Raw genomic sequence first — 22,485 nt, forward strand, 5'->3', positions numbered from 1 at the left:
GCAAAGTTAAGGCTTCTTTTCAGTCTCTCATCAGTAATACAGAAGATCTAAATTATGCTACTTTCTGTCTTATTTTTCAGTAAAAGCAGCGACGTGTCTTTCCACCAACATTCTGCAGTGCTGCTGGAATCTATGGTTCTAAGCAGTGGTTAGCAGTGCTAAGCAGTTTCATGTTGTGCACTCAGTAATGTATTTATTTCTACACTTCCTTTTTACTAGCCCTTCTACTCTGACCATACACACTTCTGCTTTTACTTCTCGTATTTGATTCTGAAACACCTGTTTTTAATAGCCAGGCCAGGCTGTTCTGTGACCGCCACATCCTGTTTATTGGACGTGAAGTCCCAGTATTGCAATGGAAGCTTCACATAAGAGCACCGGTGTTTATCTTTGTTTTCAGGGATTGTAAAGGACAAAATTGTGATGTATACACTTTTATCTGGTGTTTTAACTTTTATACATGCATCCAGATTCACTTTGTTGAATTGTTTGTTCATTTACTGGTACAGTACGGTACAGTACCCACAATGCTGTTCAGTCTTTAATCTACAGGATGTTTGTGACACCGTTCGGGGCTGATATGTGCTGTAGTCTGATTTTTCAGAAATCATTTTAAAAAGCAACATAATTGCCCTTTGAGTCAATTTCGTAAGATATTTTGAGATTTTGACTATGATGGCAGGGGTGGGGGGTAGTGTTAGTGCTTGTACAGGGAAGGTTTGGGTTAGTGTCAGTGCTTGTACAGGGAAGCTTTGGGTAAGTGTTAGTGTTTGTACAGGGAAAGATTGGGTTGCCATTGCCATTACTGCTGTCATTTTTTGAGTCAGAGAACTGTCAACACCCTCCTCCCTCTCCCTTTGCAGTATAACAAATTAGAAATTAAAGATTCACATGATACTTTTTATAGGACCTGCATTCTTAGTCTGAGTTTCACTATGTTTCCTCTTTAAGGTGGTTTTATATAAAGAGAAGTCAGTTCAAGAGGTACAGCACAATTTCATTTATTATCAACTGTTAAGATAAAGCGTTTTACATGCTGCTTCATCATTTGAATGGCAGACATTTAAAATATCTTACACAAAAAACGTAGCAATATACAGTACATGTGAGTCAATATATCATATTTTTATAAACCTTCTGCCAGTGCTGTCTGACTGGACTTCCCAGTGCATGTTTCAGTAGTATAATTCAGTGCCCTACTCAATGCCCTTTACTATATGATCAATCTCCTTCATGTAGAGGGTTCTTCACTGTTGTGGTTGCAGTCTTGAATATTTCCTGTAAACAGAACAAATAGGAAATCAACAATGATGTTCCGTTCATAAACTCCCTTTAAACACATTTTTGCATTCACAGAATTTTGATTTCTCTCATAAAAGAGAGAGTCATATTAGTAAACACCATTTATGTTTTGTGCTTTATAATTCAATAACCTATTTTCCACTGTACATTGTGTGAGTCAAAGAATTATAATAATAATACAAAACTTTCTTTGGAAACAGTTGCATCTTTTGGTGACCAAACTGAATACTTACATTATTCGGTCTCCATTCCTCTGCCTTCCTGGATTGTTCAAAGTTTTTCCATTCCCTCCTCTCCTGGGCACGGATTATGCCGATAATAATTAAAAGCAGGATGATTCCAATCAGGGCCACGCCGGCAAACACCCCGCCTATGATGGGGCCAATCGCTGGGGGCTCAGGGCATTCTGAAACACAAGGCAGGAAATAAACGCGATGTCTCGAGTGCTGAGTATCCTGTCACATCACCCGTTACTTTCACACTTTGTAACTTTCACACGCGTTTAAATCATACAGTGTAAAACATGCTTCGTTATGATGTTGTTTAAAATGAAGGCCAACAGACAGTACGATGACAATGGCATGATCATGCATTACGCTGAGGGTACTGATAAGGCTCAATCCATGAAGGACAGATCTAATTCCGATTGTATGAACACTTCCTCACCTCTTTCTGAACGTATCCAGGCCTTGTATTTGTTAAAACCATCCAGCTGTTTTATGGTGAAGGTCATCCAGCAGTTATTTGTGTCCCTTTCTTTGCAAGACCACCCAGAAGACTCAAGACTCCCTCCCTTAGGAGCTTCCTCAGTCGCAGTCTGATAGTACTCGATGTGCGGACAGGACTCAGTGCAGTTCTTACTGTACACGCCGGTCGCAAAACGCAGACACTCAATGCAACTCCTGAAAAACCATGAGCAAAATGAGAATCTCACAGCTAGACGGGGCATCACAGAACCAGTTACAGGAGAAAAACACACAGGAAGACACATGAACACTCAGAAATAACAGACCGTTCACCCTGTTTAAAAAGCTCTGTTTTAAACGTAGAGGAAGGACTTTGATCCATGATTTGTGTTTATATTGCCAGGGAACAAAGTGAAAATGTTAGCCAAGCCAGCTGAAACAAACTGAATTTCTTGAAGTTATTGAATACATTCAGTAGATTTTAATAGATTGTGTTTTCATGAGAAGGGTTTTAGTCTCAAGTGGAACATTTTCATGCTGTTCTCTGGTGTTATATCCCTTTAACTTTAGACAGCTTTAAAGATAAGGAACATTAGGTGTCTCCCTTTATAAATAATCCAACTTGTTTCTATACAAGTACAGTTTGTTAATGCAGTGATCTCAATGAACAGCTAAAGGCTGGGATCAATTCCATTTTCACTTCAGTAAGTTCACAAAATGAACTGAAGCTGAATTCATGCACTGGAAAATGCCCATAATGTTATCTATGGATTTTTCCATTCATGAATTGACTTTTAATTCTGCAAACGGACTGAGCTGAGAATGGATCTGACCCGCAGCACTCCCACAGCGGGTGACTTACGTTAAGTTCGGGCAAGGGGAGGAGCAGCCAGGGCACTCTTCACAGAATGGTGGCTTGTATCCCTCCTGGCACTGACACCTGTTACACTCACACTTCCCCCTGCCACTGCACACACTCCTGTCCTTGGCCATCCGACAGGCTTCTGTAGATTTCTTGCACTGACACGTGCTTCCTTCAAAATCCGGGTTGCATTTGCAAGTGCCGCAATCACACTGTCCATTACCTAGCAGCAGGGAAATGTGCTACATGAGCAATGGGAACTGGCTGTTCACAGGGCAACTCAAACAGCATTAGTATAATATATATCTTTATGTTTTAATATAGTTTAAAAATAAGATGAAACATATAAAATAATAAAATGAAGCTGGCTTTAAAAAACCTTAAAAAGTCAGAATGCGGTACCAGTATCAGTGTGTACAGACTTCATATGTAAAACAACAGCTGTTTTGATAAATACAGAGTAGTACCTCCACACAGCTTGTTCTGGTAAATAAAGAGTAGCACCTCCACACAGCTTGTTTTGGTAAATAAAGTGCAGTACCTCCACACTGCTTGTTCTGATAAATAAAGTGTAGGACCTCCACACAGCTTGTTTTGGTAAATAAAGAGTACCACCTCCACACAGCTTGTTTTGGTAAATAAGGTGCAGTACCTCCACACTGCTTGTTCTGGTAAATAAAGTGTAGTACCTCCACACTGCTTGTTCTGGTAAATAAAGTGTAGTACCTCCACACAGCTTGTTTTGGTAAATAAAGAGTAGTACCTCCACACAGCTTGTTCTGGTAAATAAAGAGTAGTACCTCCACACAGCTTGTTCTGGTAAATAGAGTAGTACCTCCACAAAGCTTGTTTTGGTAAATAAAGAGTACCACCTCCACACAGCTTGTTTTGGTAAATAAAGTGCAGTACCTCCACATAGCTTGTTCTGGTAAATAAAGAGTAGTACCTCCACACAGCTTGTTCTGGTAAATAAGGAGTAGTACCTCCACACAGCTTGTTTTGGTAAATAAAGAGTAGTACCTCCACACAACTTATTCTGGTAAATAAAGAGCAGTACCTCCATACAGCCTGTTCTGGTAAATAATGAGTTGTACCTCCACACAGCTTGTTTGGGTAAATAATGAGTAGTACCTCCACACAGTTTGTTTTGGTAAATAAATAGTAGTACCTCCACACAGCTTGTTCTGGTAACTAAAGAGCAGTACCTCCACACTGCTTGTTCTGGTAAATAAAGAGTAGTACCTCCACACAGCTTGTTCTGGTAAATAAAGAGTAGTACCTCCACACAGCTTGTTCTGGTAACTAAAGAGCAGTACCTCCACACAGCTTGTTCTGGTAAATAAAGAGTAGTACCTCCACACAGCTTGTTCTGGTAAATAAAGAGTAGTACCTCCACACAGCTTGTTCTGGTACACCGCACAGCTCCTGTCGTCACATTCGCAGTGCGTGCCGTAGATGGTCTTGCCGTCCTCACTGGTATGGCACTGACATTCCCCACACACACAGTCTCCCAGCCCCGAGCACTCAGTGCCGTTATCCCGCTGACACGCCATCTTCAGCTCGCTCTCAGCTTTGTCTCCCAGCTTGCACTCGCACTTCTGACCTGCATAGCCACCCTCACAACTTAGAGAAAAGAATGTAAAACATCAGATTAAATGCAGAGCCAAACAACCCAAAAATATCTACTTCTCACCTTCCACAAAAGTGAAATTGATACACAATGAGCAGATGGAAAAAATGGCCAAAATCACAAGGAAATGCGACTGAGAAGGTCTGATATTCTAATCAAAAAGCCAAAAACAAGATTTTTCTTTAAATGAACGCTGCAGCTACCCAGGAGAGAACTGATTTCTGCATTTCTTTTCTGACATCGCAGGCTCTGTGGCCCATAACGCACCTGCATATTGCGCAGGTGATGTTGCCGTGGCTGTTGCAGTACTCGTGGTTTATCAGAGTGTTGCCACAATCGCACTCGCATTGCGTTGTCACGGTAACTTTCATTCTCTCTTGGAAGCCCGGAGCTACGATGTAAAAGGACTTTGTTCCAAAGCATTCCTTTGCCATCAGTGTCACGTTGAACTCAACCTAAAGAGATGAGACAGAAACACGCAAACGCATGGTTGGGATGCACAATGGTCATGATCCATGTATCGACTATCAACACTTTCTGAATGGACAAGGGACTGTTGTTCTTTGATATCTGTAGTTTCTTAACAGCAAATCCAGCCATTAAAAACAAAAAATAAGGAATTCAACATAAAGTGTTGAATGTGCTGTTCAAGTTTTAAACCACAATGTTTTTAACATGGAAGAATGGGTAGTGGTGGGGTACACAAAACATTTTGATAGATATTGACCTAAGATTGGCTTGCTTGATGTTATTTTTAATTTTTTGTTTATTTGAAGAAACAGATTCCCAGTGAGTTGTCAAAGCTAACTGTGTCCACTAAGGGTAGTCTATGTCAGAATATGAATACTTTATTTGAAAACACACAAATAATAAATATGCCTGAATGTGAACAGAACTCAGATTTTTTGTTATAAACATGGCAAAGCAATAGCACAAGTCAGTATGTTGCTGCTGTCTGGATCACATTTTCGGAGCTGCCATTGTGCTTATAAGCTGAGCAGAGTAGGAAGTGAAAGAAAGATTGGGCCATAGTTCTTGCATGTGTGTTTCCATGTGGGGAAAAGTTGTCTGTCCTTGTCCCTGTCCTTGTAGTCTTTGTTGTTATAAAGCCTTTTTTTATACGACTGCTGTTATTTACCTGATTACCAAGAACAACTCAAAGCAAGCAAGGCGCAATTCATACATTTATGAAAACAATTTTTTTTAGGTAGAAAGTCCTGCCCTGCTAGCCCTCTCCTACTGTAAATAGTCTATAGTTGACTTGACAGTGTAGGCTAGCTGGCATAGAGTTCACACGCATCACTACTTCATCACCAAAATCTAAACTAACCTGCTAAAACTAGCATGAAGGTAGAAACGCAATATTCTTGTGTAATCTCTTTCAATTGTCAAATGTCTGTCCTTCACATACTATACAGAATATCTATTCAACAATAGCCTGTTTAGAGTATAATCGTCACTTCCCATTAGCAGATGAGCTATTGATACATATAATTCATTGCAAGAAGATGTATTTAATGTCTTAGTATATGATGGATATCAATAATAGTGGATATAAACACAGAACTGTTCTGCGGATATAAAGCTATAAAGTTTTACTTTTGTATCACTTCTGGTTTAGATCATGCACAGATCCAAATACGAATACTTTAATCAGTTGAACAAATACAGACCCAGATACAAATAGTGGAATCTCTGCACAGTCCTTGTGTCTGTGCTACATTGTATTACGCAATAGAGGAGCCTTTCTTTAATTTTGATGAAAAGGGAAAAGATTGTTCAGTGAAGTTATGTATGAACCTTTTGAACTGTTTAATATTGCTTTACTTTGAATTATTCCAAGTAACTTCCAAGTGATTGAGAATGCTACCTAGTCAACATGTTAGTTAGATTTTTGGCTACCTGAGAAGGGCATCAGGTCATGCATCCTGTGCAATATTACTTAGCCTGGCAAGCATGCTCTCTAACATAGATTAATGAAAATTACACCTACTGAGTGGCAAACCATTTCTGCTGAATGCCATTAAAGTTAATAGAATGGAATTGTGAAAAATGCACAAGTTTCATTACGTAATTGAGTTAAAACTAAATTCATATGGACCATTTTGTATATTTGTCTTGTTGTTGATCATTATTAAAGACTGTTCTCATTCAGGTACAGCCACAACCTCGTAGTGTGGGTTACAGAATCCTTAGTTTGTTTACTCCATGAAATTTGTAACCCAGTTAAAAATATGAGTTTCATTGTTAGAGGAATTCACTGTACTGCACTGACCTCCTGATCGACTCCCACATTGTTGCAGGTCCCTTCGGTGCTTGGCTGGGTTTCGTTGGAGCAGTTTGACGTGTACGTGGCTGTGATGTGGTCAGGCAGGTCCTCGTGAGTCACAGTCACTTTGGAGGAGAGACTCTAGGTCGATATAGAAAAACCTCAGATGCTTCAGATGGTCTCAGTGCAAAAAACAGAAACTCAACTACTGTACTTTGCTGTGCACAAAAAAGCACGCCCTTCCCCCACCCCCTTGATGTGGACTGTGTATGTACTGCATAGGTTCTTAGTTTTCCATGACAGAGTGCTGTCTTTGTCGAGGGGGGCATTCAAAAATGATCCGCTAACTTATTTGGTATTGCAGTTATATTCTATACTCTAACATCAAATCATTAATAATAATTATGTTTCTTTTTCCAAATTTATAATGAAGATGTTTTCTGAGGAGAGATATTTTCTTGAAATATTTAAATCATGATGCTTCTTGAAAAAAAGAATGAAAAAGAGCTTACCCTGTATGCTTTCTCAATAAGCTCTACAACATTCTTTGAGTCCTCAGAGAGCGGGCCAACTTCAGATCTGGGAATAATCTTTGTCAAGTTCTGTGAATGTTGAAAAGCACATTTTAGATAAGCAGGATTACCTTCTGCCAAGGTGAAGATGCACTCACTCGCACACAACCATACTAGCTCACACACATGCATGCATGCACGCACACATACAAACACATACATAAACAGATACACAAACACAACGACTACTGACAATAAATGAAGCAATGTATAACAATTACAGCATTATAATGGAAAACAATTTGTTCCTGATACTTTGTAGAATATATTAATGGTCTCCCTACTGTTGTAGTTTGTTGAGCCATACCCATTAAGTTATTACAAAAACAAAGAAGGACTTGCCTTGTAAATATCTTCAACCTTCTCGGTCACTGCAAAGATTGTTTGGATGTTGTTCTCAGATAACTTCCGTGCCACTTGTCCCACAGAAGGGTAGTCCTGGAAACAACAATCAAACATCTCCATTAATGTTTTACTCTGTAACTCCATTACATTGTTACTCCCATCCCTGTTATTTTTATCAATATCAATTTCACATGTTTCAGTTATTGATATTTTAGAAGATACTTATATATCTAGCATATTTTGCAAGATTCAGGATTTTGTTCTGTCCCTGCTTCATATCTAGTTTTCGTTCTTTAGCAACAGTATTGAGACACAGCCCTTTTTTCATTTTCATGGTATGTCCCCTGGATAACTCACTCCTGATGATTCCAGATTTGTGGAGCCTGTTGAGTTCTCTCCAGTTGATGATTGGGTGTGATGCGATTAACATATGCATGCAGTGTAAGAATAACCTGTCTGCAGTTGATAACTACAGATACAGCTTCAAACTAAGCTGAAATGTCATCAATAATGTACATATTCTACTAGAAGAAAACAAGGTGTGGACTGAGATTATAATGCAGATTAGGAATGATTCTGAGACACCAGAGAGAGCATTGAAAAGGGAGCAGTGATTTACAGACAAGAATGCTGTAACTGCTTACCATCCAGCTCAACATGAACTGCTTCTAAACACAGTTAAAACACAAATGCATCCCTCAATGTTTCAAACAAAAACAAAAGTGATCAAGAGATGGAGGAATGTATCTGGTGCCGTGGTATTTTCACACTGAAAATGTACTGATCTAAATGCATTTTCCATTTTCATGGTCCACTTTGCTCTACATACCAATTCATCGCTTTTGCTGTACGTCATATCTGTACCCATATGACATTTGCAGTCATTGGGGAAAAGAATTGAGCCAAGCTTTCCATCCCCTGCCATGTGGAAGCCAGCGTCGGTGGTCAGGACCAGGAGGCGAGTGCTGTTTCCCCAGCCGATTTTATCCTGTCATTCACAGAGAAACATGATGATGCGCTTGTCGCTCACAGAGAAGCATGCAGAAGAGCCTGTCACTCACAGAGAAATAAGCACGAGACTGTCACTCACAGGGAAACACACAGGAGAGCCTGTCACTCACAGAGAAACACACAGGAGAGCCTGTCACTCACAGAGAAACACACAGGGGAGCCTGTCACTCACAGAAAAACACACAGAGAAGAGCCTGTCACTCACAGAGAAACACACACGAGAGCCTGTCACTCACAGAGAAACACACAGCAGAGCCTGTCACTCACAGAGAAACACACAGAGAAGAGCCTATCACTGACAGAGAAACACACCAGAAAGACTGTGACTCAGGCAGACCTGCCAACCTTAGGAAAATATTTTGAGTACCACAATAGCCAGTGTAACGCTTAGTTAACATGCTTTCGCACCACTTCCGCAAGCACACACGTACCCACAAGCCTTTCTTCATAATTCTAGTTTTGACTGTTAAAGTGATCAGGCAAAATTGTATAATTTGACCTGATTCTAAAATATCACTTGCACTGCACTGGGCTATATTATGATATACTTTCAAGTCAAACGTTGGAGTACACCTGCTTAAAACAAATTTTTCATGATTAATATTTCATTATATGATATGTGTGCTTATACAAACTGATAACCATAAGTGAATTGCATTCACTTATTTAATAAAAATGGAAATAATTTATTTTGTATATTGTAACATATGTTTTCATTTTCAAGTATTTACAGAAACTTATGTTGCAATGTAAAAAATGCTTATGTTGCGATGTAAAACACTGTCAATTATGAATAAAACCAAGTTTCTGTTCATGATTTCCATTTTTATTTAATAATTAAATAATTAAATCAGCTTATATAGGCACACATCATATAGGCCTAATGCAAAAAAATAGTATTCAATTGAAAAATTATCTAGGAATGTAGGCTTTTGTAACTAGAGGTTTAGCTAAATTATTACCTGAAGCTCCTTGGAGGCTAATGTCAAAATCATAATTGCACAATGTGCAACATGCATGGTGCGGAAGTTTTGAGGGGCGGAGGCACGGCCATTGTTCCTGATATTTTGCAAGGAACTTCTGGGAGGCATGGACTCGATTCTTTTTAGTAGCTTTGCTGCTCTCTCTCTCTCTCCTTGTTAGTATCCTCGTCATCTGACGTCATGATTATTTTCTAACTGTAAGGCTGGTCGGGTGACTGGCTGCAATAATAGGAATTATTTGCTACGTTAGCAGTCTATAGTCAAACACCTTTGCAATGGTCACTTTGCTCCATCAGAGCATGCGCGATTCAAAGTTTGAACAGGGAGTCTCCGTAGCGTTTGAGTTACAGCAGCTACATTACTCCATCAGTTATTCACACGTCTCGTAATGAGGCTAAATCGCATGCAAGCTACTACTACAGCTAACTACACAAATTTATCTCATTAGGATATACCCCTTGAAATGCATCATCTCGTAAAGTTACCTAACATGTTTTAACGTTTTATATGTTAACATTACGGTTACATTTTTGTGCTTGATTATTACTCCCCACTTCCCATTTTACCTCAGCAATGCAGCATTACGCCTCGGTGGATAATAAAGTACCGCTGCGTATCAGTGGATGTTGAGTGGGTCGGGGAGGGGTTACAGAACCACAAGCACAAGGTCGTAGCATCTGGTTCAATCAGATGGATGTAGTTTAAATACCGAATACATGTACGGTATTGTTTTGTAGTAACTGATAGGGGGCGACATAGCTCAGGAGGTAAGACCGATTGTCTGGTAGTCGGAGGGTTGCCGGTTCAAACCCCGCCCTGGGCATGTCGAAGTGTCCTTGAGCAAGACACCTAACCCCTAACTGCTCTGGCGAATGAGAGGCATCAATTGTAAAGTGCTTTGGATAAAAGCGCTATATAAATGCAGTCCATTTACCATGATTGTTTTCCGTAATTAAATTACAATAATATATATATATATATATTTGCGTAGTTTCAGCTGGCATTTTGTACCTGCGTATTTTGACCAAGAATTGCGTGGTTGGTACACAAAATGCGTGCAGGTTGGCAGGTCTGCTCAGGCAGGGAAACACGCAGGAATTGGATCTCTGAACTGGCTGTGAATTCCCTCCAGCTTCATATGGATCAGATAGGAATAAAAACTAATCACCTCACAGACTGCAGCTTGCATGATGGCGTCCAGGCTGCCCTCCGGAGTGTCCAGGTTCCCCGAAATGTTCAGGGAAGACACTGTCCGCTTAAAAACATCCTTGTTTTCTGTCATGCTGAGCACATGCCGATAGCCAAAAGCTGGCAGGCAGTACTGCTCTTCCTCCGGGCACGGTTTCTTCAGCTTTTTTTTGTTGATGTTCGTGAAGGGGAGAACAGTCTTATCAACAAACGCGCCAAAGCCTACATAAAAGAAAACGGTTGTTACTAAACACACCTGCTCCATTTACAAACTCATCAGCTCTGTATTTATGGTAGACTCTTCACATTGGTTTTCAGATGGTGCTGATATTACCTATGCGAGCTCGAGATGTAATTTTCCCCAGAGTTTCCAGTAGATTCTCTCCGAGATTCTTCACATTTTCCAAGTCATCTTTCATGGAGTAGGAAAGGTCCATCAAGTAGTACAAATCCACAGGATAGTCTTCAGCCCGTTTAAACCTGAACGGGAGGGTGTGTGGCTTACCTACAGACAGCACCCAATTGGATTTTAATACAGTACTATTGCATTTCAGAGCTCAAGGGAAGATGGCAGTGGCACTGTAGTGACACTTATGTCAGCAGTTGGACTACATTCTGCAACCTGCAGCCATGTTGTAAAACACCCACCAGGCCTGAGCAGCAGCTTGACTTCCTGTGGGCGGAGCTGGATGGGATCCTTTTGGGGAGAGCCCTTAAACAGGGGATCGTCCCTCTCCAGGAAGTGGGAGCTGTTAGGAGAGATGATGTAGCTGGGGTCACAGCCTTTCTCCATCAGCAGGGCCTCGGTGTCACAGCGTACTGCGTTCAGTTCGCCCTTCTTGGTGAAGTTCTAAGAACGATGTACGGAAATAACTGGGAGTCAGGAGATTTTTAAGATAGTAATGAAACTAGACAACTCTTCTATGTGACAAGTTTGTTTATGAGAAATGAAGACGTTAACCAGAACTGAGCTGTGGCAGGTTGTTGCTCACCAGTTGATTACACCACATGCAGAAGGGTCCGGCTCGAATGCAGTCACTACATGAGTTCACAATTGTTTTGGGACATTCCTCCCTGGGGTGGACTGATGAAGAGAGGATATCAACACGGGGCCATGTTTCCCAAATCAAAGCATACACAACCAACACCGAAAGAATCACTGCTGCTTGACTGTCACTTCTGTAATGTCACGTTCAAATAAATGGCTTCTGCCAGAATAATTTTCTATTAATCAATCCAATATATTATAAGAAAATGTTTAATGACAAATGCGTCAAACCAGGGAACTGATATAGTCAGGTTATCATTTATTTAAAATGCATTTCACAGATGTCTCTACACACTGTACATTTAAAAACATAAAAGATTGTAAAAGATTGGGCAACAGTATAACAACAATAACAAAACAACAGGAACATCATCAAAAACAGCAAAACAACAGGATGGGAGTTATGTGGTCATATTTTCTTGTTTTTGTAAGGATTCTGGCTGCAGCATTTTGAACAAGTTGGAGACTTTTAATGGTTGTTTTAGGTAGACTGGAGAAAAGGACATTACAGTAATCTGACCTGGAAGATACAAATGCGTGAATCAAGATTTCGCCATCAGTCATTGTTAAGATTGGTCGGATTTTAGAAATGTTGCAAAGATGAAAAAATGCTGTCTTAGTTATGGCCTTAATGTGAGTCTGAAATGAGAGGGACGGATCAAAGATTGCACCAAGATTTTTGACTGTAGGGCTCTGTGATATTTTACAGCCGTCAAGGGTAATGGTCAAATTTTCATAAATATGTTTATGTTTACTTGATTTAATTATTAACAGCTCAGTTTTGTCAACATTTAAGAGCAGAAAATTCACAGATAGCCATGTTTTAATTTCGGCCAGGTAGTTTTCTAGATTTGAAAGTTGGGAGGAGTAATCGGGGTTAATTGCAATATACAGCTGAGTGTCGTCAGCATAAAAATGAAAGTTAATGCCATACTTCTGGGTAAGATCTCAGAGGGGTGCCATATAAATGGAAAATAACAGGGGACCTAGAACCGAGCCCTGAGGCACACTAAATTTTACTTCAACAGAATTAGAGATCAGATTGTTAAAAATCACACTTTGAGTCCTGTTTAGTAAATAAGAATGTAGCCATGCTAATACTGATCCTCGGACTCCAAAGTCGTTCTCTAAGGGTCTTAAAAGAATTTTGTGATCCACAGTGTTGAAAGCTGCGCTCAGATCAAGTAATAGCAATACTGTGGATGAGTCAGAGTCTACAGCCATTAAAAGGTCATTTACCATATGAGTCAAAGAAAGGTTGTTAGTGGATAGATAATTAGAGAGTTGATTTTCTACGGCTGTTTCTAGTATTTTGGATAGAAAAGGAAGGTTTGAAATTGGTCTGTAAGAACTTCAGGATTCAGATCTGTTTTTTTAAGCAATGGATTAATTATAGCAGTTTTAAAGGTATAAGGAACTAAACCAGTGGAGAGTGAGTGGTTAATAATATTGAGCATTGGGGGAGCTAAAATTGGAAGTAGCTCTTTAAAGAGTTTAGTAGGGATGACATCGAGCACACAGGTAGTAGATTTGGAGGAAATGACCAAATTTGTGAAGGTCTCAAGTATGATTGTATTAAAATTAGATAAAATGAAATTAGCCTTAGTCTCACTGATATGGAACATTACAAGGTAACCGGATCCCTGTGTCACTGGCTGGGCTATGCTAGTGACATTATTTCTAATGGAGTCAATCTTGTTTACAAAGAATTCATTAAAATCATTGGCACTAAATGGAGCACTGTTAGAAGGATGATGTTTTCGTGTAAGTCTGGCAACAGTGTCAAATAGGAACCTTGGATTGTTCTTATTGGAATTTAATAGATGTGAGTAATATGCCATTTTGGCAGCTGAGAGTGTTTGTCCTTAGCTATGCTATTGTCCCAAGCAAGACGATGAACTTCTAAATTGGTCATACGCCACTTGCGCTCAAGCTTTCTGCATTTACGTTTACATGTTTGTGTGGTGTCATTAAACCATGGCGCCATATTTTTACAGCTGTGCTTCCTGATGGATAAGGGTGCAACTGAATTAAGTGCATTGAGGAGGACATCATTTAAGTCATCTGTAAATTTGTCCAAAGAGCCATAAAATTCAGCAAAGGGAGCAAGGATAGTTGGCAGTTGTTCATGTAGAGTAGTTATAACAGTGGTATTAATGTGTCTACTGCTATAGGATACTACGATAATTGATGCGAGGGCAAGCTAATTCTACATGAAACTGAATGAGGGAATGTCCAGGTGTCCAGGTAGACTAATAAGATCATGCATTTAGGAGGTGAAAGGTCACCACATTCTCATTGATGTTGCCTCTAAGTAGCCTCCACAGATGAATGGTGTCAAGCTGTCAGGGCTCTTTGTTTTCCTCTTTTTTGGCTGGCTGTGTATCTTAAAGAACTGTATTCATTTGTAGGTTGCTCATTTCATACTGAAGTGGTTTAGAAGGCTCTGCTTCTTTTGATCAGGCACATCAAACCATCAAGGGGGGGGGGGGGGAGTTATCCCACAATAATGATAATTTTTTGTAACATGCGGAGGTGTGAGTTTTGTTTCAGTGTCGCTTAAAAACTTACCACCTCTAGAAAACAGTAGAATCTGCAGAAGTAAGGCCAGTTGCCAATACATTTTCTGAAATCAAATCGCACAGTAATTACACATATGAGCTGATTGCTTGGCTTGGTGTGCTTATACTAAGCTCTTTTTCTGTCTTTGCTAAAGCTCTGACTATGACCAATCAATCAGCGTGCGGTAACCAAACAGCAATAGAGTGCAGTATCTAAAATATTCTTCATCAAACACAAAGACTGTGTGATGACCAATGCAAACCAGATCTGAGTAGATGCAAGACATTGTAGACTAATCAGATCATGCATGAGTTTTACAATTATAAAGCAAGTTGCAGCACACCTGCAACAAGCTACTTCAAAAAACATGCTCTACACAATGTGCTACCATGGCAACAACATGCAAGGCGGGCAGGAAATCGAGGATATGAAGTTACCAACAAAAAATAGCAATTCCACAGGAAATGTATTGCAAGTGATCTTCAGCTGTATCCCGCAAATGTATTGACTTGGCTTTTAAGCACCATGGTTATTTGTGTATCATATTTTTTAAAAAGATAATTAATTAGACCTACACTGAACTTGACATGTTGGAATAATCACTCACCACAACCACTTACCACACCTTCACAACTTCATTTGAATATTCAACAGTATCCTTTCAGCACAGTTTACACCAATATGAAAAGCCTGGTGTATATCTCTAAAAGTCATCTTTCAAACAGCATCTCATGCTATTTTCGCTTGTTGATCATAGCACTAGAAAAGAGACTGCTTATTTTTAACATATCAACTTTGCTGGATCGATGCCATTTTTAGCTTTACCACAATTAAAGTTCACCTGCCCATTATGGTTGGTTGTGGTCTTGTCTTGCTGTTTATCTTTAACCGACTTTCCAACCAGAATTGAACATAAGGCCCTACCCTTTCGCTTTATTTTCTAACCGTCAGTGAACTTCCTCTTCTCACCTCCCCCTCCCCTTTCACTCGGGAGACACCCTTTTGGTTCACATCGCAGCACAAATTTGTGGTTTCTGAAATGGGCTCTGTGAGAAACTCACTGCTGCAGTGTCTGACATTCTCATTCTGATATGTGTGTGTGTGCTTGTGTGTATGTGTGTGTGTGTGTGTGTGTGTGTGTAGCATACTAAAAAAGTATTTCATCTTGAGAAATGCATCACACTTGCCAACAATTTACGATAAAATATGTATATATTTTTCTCTTGATGAAATGGGGACAAATCACAAGCTTAAGTGAACAGAAACTGAAAAATTAACTGAACGGCGTTCTCTTCCTTCTTTCATTTTGCACAGAAAATGTAATTCTGTTTTTTCTTCCAGCCCATCGCATTCAACCCAAGTTCTATACTAGTTCCACAGCAAAACACGCTAGAGAATCATCATCACTGTCATCATAGACATAATTACCAGCTCTGTCATAATTATCATCACCATCAACGCCATCATTGTCATCATCATGAAAACCCAAAAGGTTATTAAAAATTTTTAAAATCTTTGTGGTAAAAAATGACAATTTTCATAATTCATCAGAGTTGTACCATAAATGTAAGATTGTACCTGAACCTTTTGCAACAAATGTCTGTCTTTTGCATGTTGAGTTGTTATAAATATATTAACTGCATTGTTGGGGTCACGTATCCTGTCTGTATGTACTATATTTACAATAGCTGTAATATTTTATTCATTTAGCAATGGAGTCTTGTATTGCTACAATGTATTTATCTGTGCTGTTTTCTTACAATTAGTCAATTCTAAAAAAGACATGGATATATGCTTATATTTTTATATCATATGCCAATAATACCAGTCTTCCTTTTGGGATCAATGTTAAAAAGTAACTTTCATTTTAGCAACATTTTGACAGTAAAGCATTGAAGAGGTGAGCGTAAATAACTGTCACTCACCAGGCTCCCTCACGGCAGTTTCTCTCCAACGGCGGATGTGTTCTGACTGCTGAACTGAGAAAGGGTGTTGAAATTAGACAGTAGATGACAGGAAAGAGTAGAAAGGTGGTGGTGGGGCGGGGGGAGGGGACATGGAAATCAAGATAAAATGAGCATTATCTAACATCGCAAGGCTAATTTTCCTTACTGGAAAATTCAACTTACTGGAGTGACAAGTGGAAATATTCTGAATGGTATAGGTATATCGTGAGTAAAATTTCAGAGGCAGCATTTCCACCTCAAGTTCCCACAGTGTTTACTGTATATATTTCAGTCTGTTTGTGACCTGGTGGCTGCTTGATAAATACCTTTGTCAAAACTAGCAAATAGCCTACACTCTGAGAGCTTGGCATTTTCCATGACTCTCATTGCAAGAATTAAAAGAATAAAAAGGTTTTCTGCATATATGTATTGCCCTGTGCTGTGTGTCTGACATTAAAAGTTTGTTCTAGGAATAAAATGCTCCCTATTCTCAAAAGTGTGTACCTAAGATTTTCTGACTACTGTACTTACAAATGAGGACATTTTATTCCATGAAGAAACTTCAATTGTAACATGCAGAAATGGAACCAATCCTCAATTCATGAAAATCTTGTAAAAGAGATTGTATATTTCAATATGGTTTTCTTGTTAAATTAAGGTTAAGTAAAAACATTAATAAATAAAACCAAATGATAATGACTGACAATTCAATTTCTTTGCAAACTGAATAACATTCAGTGAATGTTCTGACTGGCAATAGAATATTGTTAAATGGGTAGTTATTTTCATTTTATTAAATTATATATAAAGGGTAAACAGAAGATGAAATTGATTAGACTGAAGATGTGTATTCAGCTTATTGAAGATACACAAGCTGAATCTTCAAAGTCTTTGTTTTACAATGAAGTACGTGTTAAGCTATATGAATATACAGTGCAGTTCAAAAGTATTTGGACAGCACAATAATTGTCAGTGCTGTAATTCCTATGCTGATCATATAGATGTAAATGCCCTCAAATTAAAGCTGACAGCCTGCATTTAACTTCATATTTGAAATATACTGCTGTATTTCAAATCCAATGTCCTGGAGTACGGAGCCAAAAGGACAAAAACTGTGTTACTGTTCGACAACTTACGGACCGCACAGTAATTCATATGAACTGCGAATATGTTTCTGTGCTATGTGTATGTCTCTACTGGTACATGATATACTTACCGGGTCTAAACTGTGAATCAGCTTGACACCTCCTGAGAAAGATGAGGTGATAGTTTTTATTTCCTGTTATGAAGTTAGGTTAAAATGCTGCCTGCTTTGCTGAAATGGAAACACTTTTCTTTACTGCAACAGACATTAGAGCCAGTATGAAGCCAATGCGTTCATTATCCCAGAAAAATAATATATAACATTTTTTTTTCTTAAAACAAGCCTTTGAAACTATATAGAAAAAATACATAAGCCGTAAGAAGGCAAGTATTGTACTAAGTCATTTTGATGCTTCATGTGTATGTCTCTGCCTTCCAAAACAAGCGTAAGCCTTCCAAGGTAAAATTAACTACATCTTTGTATTAACTTAGAAGGTTTCTCTTAATCCTGTTGAGTTTACGCATTTCAGATTTCTGCTAGACATGGGATACATGATATTTTAAATGAGTATATGTCTGGGTAAATAATAAAAAGGGTAAATAATAATTTAAAAAGCTACCAAATTCAGAAGCGTATTAATTATGGCACTCAAATCATTAACATGACTCTGAATACGCCTTCACTTTATACCCTACATACCTTACCTGAATTACAGTATTTGATCTGTCCATGCCATACCATATTTTCTTACCTAGGTCACCTTTACTATGCAATGCATACACATTATATTTGATCATATTTCCTCTAAAAGGATGACCTGTCACCATACATTACCACAAACAACAAAACTTAAATGCTCATCAAATGTTATAGTTATGTGTGAAAATTCAAATCACTGTTTCCTATTTTTGAAAGTCCTGAACAAGAAAGCAAAATGGTTTATTCTGATGAGCGAAATTGTCATTTTGGGCTTCGTGATGCTTTATGAAAACTAACTCCGATCTGCTGCACCTTTACAGTCAAGCATCAGTAATGGTCTAGACACTGATCTGGAGAAGTGATCGAGCATTGCATTATATTACATTACAGGCATTTCACAGACACTCTTACCCAGAAGCGATTTACACAACCTTTACATAGCATTTACATTGCATCCATATATATAGCTGGATATACACTGGTTACGTACTTTGCTCAAAGATACAACAGCAGTGCCTACCTAGGATTCGAACCTGTGACCTTTATGGTTACAGTACCAGTTCCCAATATGCTACGCTGCCGCCCATAGTGTCAACAGCCACTTATCTGCAGTTGCGTCCCTGTTTTCACAGGCAGGCTCTTGGACAGGTTTCTTGTATATCTCAGGCCAATGTGGATTCTCTGTCTCAGTCCTGGTGATTGTACTGCCATATGAAACTCCTGGTGGGGTCTTATGTTGACACCTCTACTCTGTCTATATGTCTAGCCACCATCACTCCTTATATCTGATTGGATATTAGTGCCTTGCATTCATACCCACATTGATTTCCTCTGGTCACCACTGCAAAAGAGATTCTGTTGCTCTCAGTTCACACAGCTGGTTAAATGAAGGTTTAGCTGCGGGCTCAGTAGTGGCACAGAACTTGTAGAAGGCGCCCCCACCAGTGGGAAACAAGAATCGACAAGTCGGGAAGAGCTGTGGCTAGCAGACAATAGAATTTGCTGGCAAACGTCAGGTTTGTTAGGGATTCATTACATTACATTACATTTATTTGGCAGATGCTTTTATCCAAAGCGACGTACAAAAAATGCATTTCATGGTCATAGACAACTACTAAACACAGGTTCAATAAGATACAATACTTATTTACAAGGTCTTAATACAAGAACACAGTTTAGTTCACACAGTGAAGACTACTCTGACCTAACCTCTGCAAAGCCAACTAGGCAGAAGAATAAGCGACAGGATTCTACCTCCATCTGCTGGATGTTGGTAGTAAATAATGTCTGGATGAAAAAAAGTGTGTCGGAACTCCAGACAACTGTGTCGGTTTAAGACCGGTCAATATTTTGCGTTGCACTCGTCCATTGTGGAGCCCACGCTGATAGAAGAGAGTGCAGTATGTGCATAATCCTGCTGAAACATTGTTTGTCAGCTGAGTGAAGACTTAATCATTTGTTGAATTAGTTGCAGGGTGCATATATCTTGTTAAAATGGTAGGGAAGATAAAGCGAACCCGACAGAAATTCCATCAGGGAGCAGTGAAGTTTGTTGCCGATGGTGAAGCTACAGCCACATCAGTGTCACTGGGCCAGGACCAGCGCCGACACCAGGAGCTGGAGGTGCGAAAGGATCTCCACTCCTGGAATTAAGCAGAAAACCAGCGTGGGCGACGCTTTACCAGATACAGAAGCACGAAGACGCCAAACAGAAGGTGAGGTTAAGTGACCTACATTATCTGTAATGTAGCTAGCTGACATTCGCTATCTAAATTAACTGTTTTTGGTTTCCAAAATTGTAATGCCTTCGTCAGCATAGCTGTCTCCATAGACAGGAGTCCAGAGTCAGCCAATGATGCCATGTGCTGGTTCACTTTGTTTCGCTGTAATGACTCGGATCTGCTTTGCCATAAAGAAAAATTAGGTGGGATGTAAAACAGACCAAATCGACTTCAAGGAACACATTTCTGGGGCAATTCAGAAATTTTACCGTTTAGGTTGCAAAATTTGTGATGTAGGCTTTAATGATAAACGTATAGCTCACGTGAATAACATAGAGAATGATTCCTTTTGCTATAAAATCAAGTTCCTGTGTCTCATATATTTCTGTATTTTAGCTTAACAAATATTTATGACGTCTGCTGACAACAAAAGTGTTACAAAACATACTGAAAGACACTGCTAAAAAACGGCTTATACCAGCACAAATTCCATGCTGGTCCAAGCTGGTTTATGCTGTTCTTGTGCTGGTTTAACTGGTTGACCAGCATGACTCTGGTGAGGCTGGTCAACCAGCATGGTCTTGCAGGTAAAGCTGGTTGACAAAGAACTAATGTTCTGTTCTGTTATTGTAATATTGTTTATTGTTCTTGTTCATGGAATGATCATATTCTTATGGAAACCTGAAATAGTCTTTAATTAGTTGCCAGCACACCTCAAACCAAATAACATTAATACTTGTGAGATTTCCAAGAGGTCTGCCTGCAATCACATTACATTACATTACATTACAGGCATTTAGCAGACGCTCTTATCCAGAGCGACTTACACAACTTTTACTTAGCACTTTACATTGTATCCATTTATACAGCTGGATATATACTGAAGCAATGCAGGTTAAGTACCTTGCTCAAGGGTACAACGGCAGTGTCCTTACCCGGGATTCGAACCTACGACCTTTCGGTTACAAGCGCAGTTCCTTACACACTGTGCCACACTCCGTCCATGTCTGCCTACCAACACACTGGCATACCACCATACTGGCATCCCATGCTGGTGACCAGTGAACCAGTGTCCAGAACACAGCATACGCTGGTCATACTGGTAACCGCCTGTGTTTGGTCTATGCTGGTTTTTTCCCGCACGGAGACGTTAGAATTACCAATGAAATTGGTCAATGAAAGTCATTAAATAAAAATACTTCAGGAATCTATCAAATAAATACAAAAATAAGTTCTTTTCTGAAGACAAAATCTAAATTCTTGAATTGTTATGGTAATCTAGTTTCTCAACTGATATTCAAAAATATGACGGTCACATCGTTTATTAATAGAATATTTTATTTTCCAGAACCAGATATAACGTAGGCTAAATGTCACAAAAATGACTTGCCTGTATTTGTTATTTTTTAAATAGATTAATGTGAATAGCTTCACTGAATTCCATGACATCTCGTCAAATAGTAAAAGGGTTGAAATGGTTAGCATACCTTTAGAAAATAAGAAACAGCACTTGTTGAGGAGCAAATTTGCCGTAGCGCAGCAAAAGTCAACAATTTTCTATAGCAAATAGCTAGTAGGGTTTTTCACATCTTACACAACGATAGCACCTAAGGTGCTCAGTATGTGAAAGGTTGAGTGGAGGAGCTTTGCAGGCACTTAAAGTGTTTGAAACACATATGTCTCATTGGGTTCTTTTAATCAGGTTTTGATCCATTTCCTTCCTCGGTCTTTGCCGGGAACCAAAATCAGCACAGAAGCCTCTCCAGACGTTGAAGTATGATGATCTGCCCAGCAACGTTATTTCTGTTGAGACAGGTCTGTTTAATCTTCTGCTGTCATAACTAACTTTGGCTTTCCCTGTTGCCAAAATAAAGCTTAATGTCACCCAGAGTTAGCTAATGTTTGACTGTTATACTTTTTAAACAATAATTACACAAATGTTTACACTAATTAGCACATGGGCAAAAGTTTGCACTGAAATACTGTATCCATGGCAGAATTGTGTTTGGGACTGTATTCCATTTGATTAAGCTCTGTACCCTTTTCCTTTATGTAATTTTTACATACTTGAGAAAGTAGTGAGTTGATGTTACACCAACACATGTTTATCTGAGGTTTATACTCCCAAAATTCCAAAAAAATTAGGCATGACACTAACTCAATACAAGCTACTTTTGTAATCTAAAAGGGTAGGGTCTGGAAGGGTGCTCAGGGTGAGCTATTGAGTTATAAACCATTCCTCTCTGATGTCCATGCTAAAACAATGGATTCCTCGTTGTTTTATTTTTAAAAGGAAAGCTCAGAAAGAATCCTGCACCCTGTTAGGATGGTTGATATATCACAACGGTTATTATTGAATAGAGTAATGGTTGTAGCCTCATGTGGTGTATTGCCTTTCTTTTTATGTTTTCCTCTTTAATTATATCTGACATGGTAGTAAACAACCACACTTCAGAGGCTATTTACTTTTGAAACAAAAACGCACCACTGTTATCTATTGGGTGGCCTTTAACAGCCAATAAGCAGCAAGGCCTTGCAGCACCACGTGATGGACAGAAACACATCACATGATCACGT

The 22,485-nt window shown here is 39.2% G+C and overlaps 1 protein-coding gene across 1 annotated transcript; it reads right to left on the minus strand.

The window, feature by feature from the left end:
- Window positions 1–985: 985 nt before the first annotated feature.
- Window positions 986–16,511, minus strand: LOC135250477 (integrin beta-2-like). The gene is made up of 16 exons (XM_064326791.1): window positions 16,384–16,511; window positions 14,468–14,522; window positions 11,841–11,932; window positions 11,497–11,698; window positions 11,183–11,353; window positions 10,829–11,070; window positions 8,496–8,654; window positions 7,664–7,759; window positions 7,262–7,351; window positions 6,756–6,890; window positions 4,748–4,935; window positions 4,241–4,473; window positions 2,851–3,073; window positions 1,969–2,204; window positions 1,536–1,708; window positions 986–1,278 (listed from the first exon to the last, which is right to left on the minus strand). Exons 2-16 carry the CDS (start codon window positions 14,517–14,519, stop codon window positions 1,222–1,224), a joined length of 2,349 nt encoding a protein of 782 aa, XP_064182861.1. The 5' UTR covers window positions 14,520–14,522; window positions 16,384–16,511; the 3' UTR covers window positions 986–1,221.
- Between the last annotated feature and the right edge of the window lie 5,974 nt (window positions 16,512–22,485).

Source organism: Anguilla rostrata, chromosome 3, assembly GCF_018555375.3.
Source record: "Anguilla rostrata isolate EN2019 chromosome 3, ASM1855537v3, whole genome shotgun sequence".
NCBI classification, from domain to species: Eukaryota; Metazoa; Chordata; class Actinopteri; order Anguilliformes; family Anguillidae; genus Anguilla; species Anguilla rostrata.

Bases quoted from the DNA above. Each gene is read 5' to 3' on its own strand.
- LOC135250477 (XM_064326791.1), bottom strand. From the start codon at position 14,519: ATGTATTGGCAACTGGCCTTACTTCTGCAGATTCTACTGTTTTCTAGA. The intron at 11,699-11,840 runs GTGAGCAACAAC...CATCGTTCTTAG, and splicing joins GCATGTGGTGTAATCAACTG to AACTTCACCAAGAAGGGCGA. The intron at 1,279-1,535 runs GTAAGTATTCAG...TTCTGTTTACAG, and splicing joins AGGAATGGAGACCGAATAAT to GAAATATTCAAGACTGCAAC.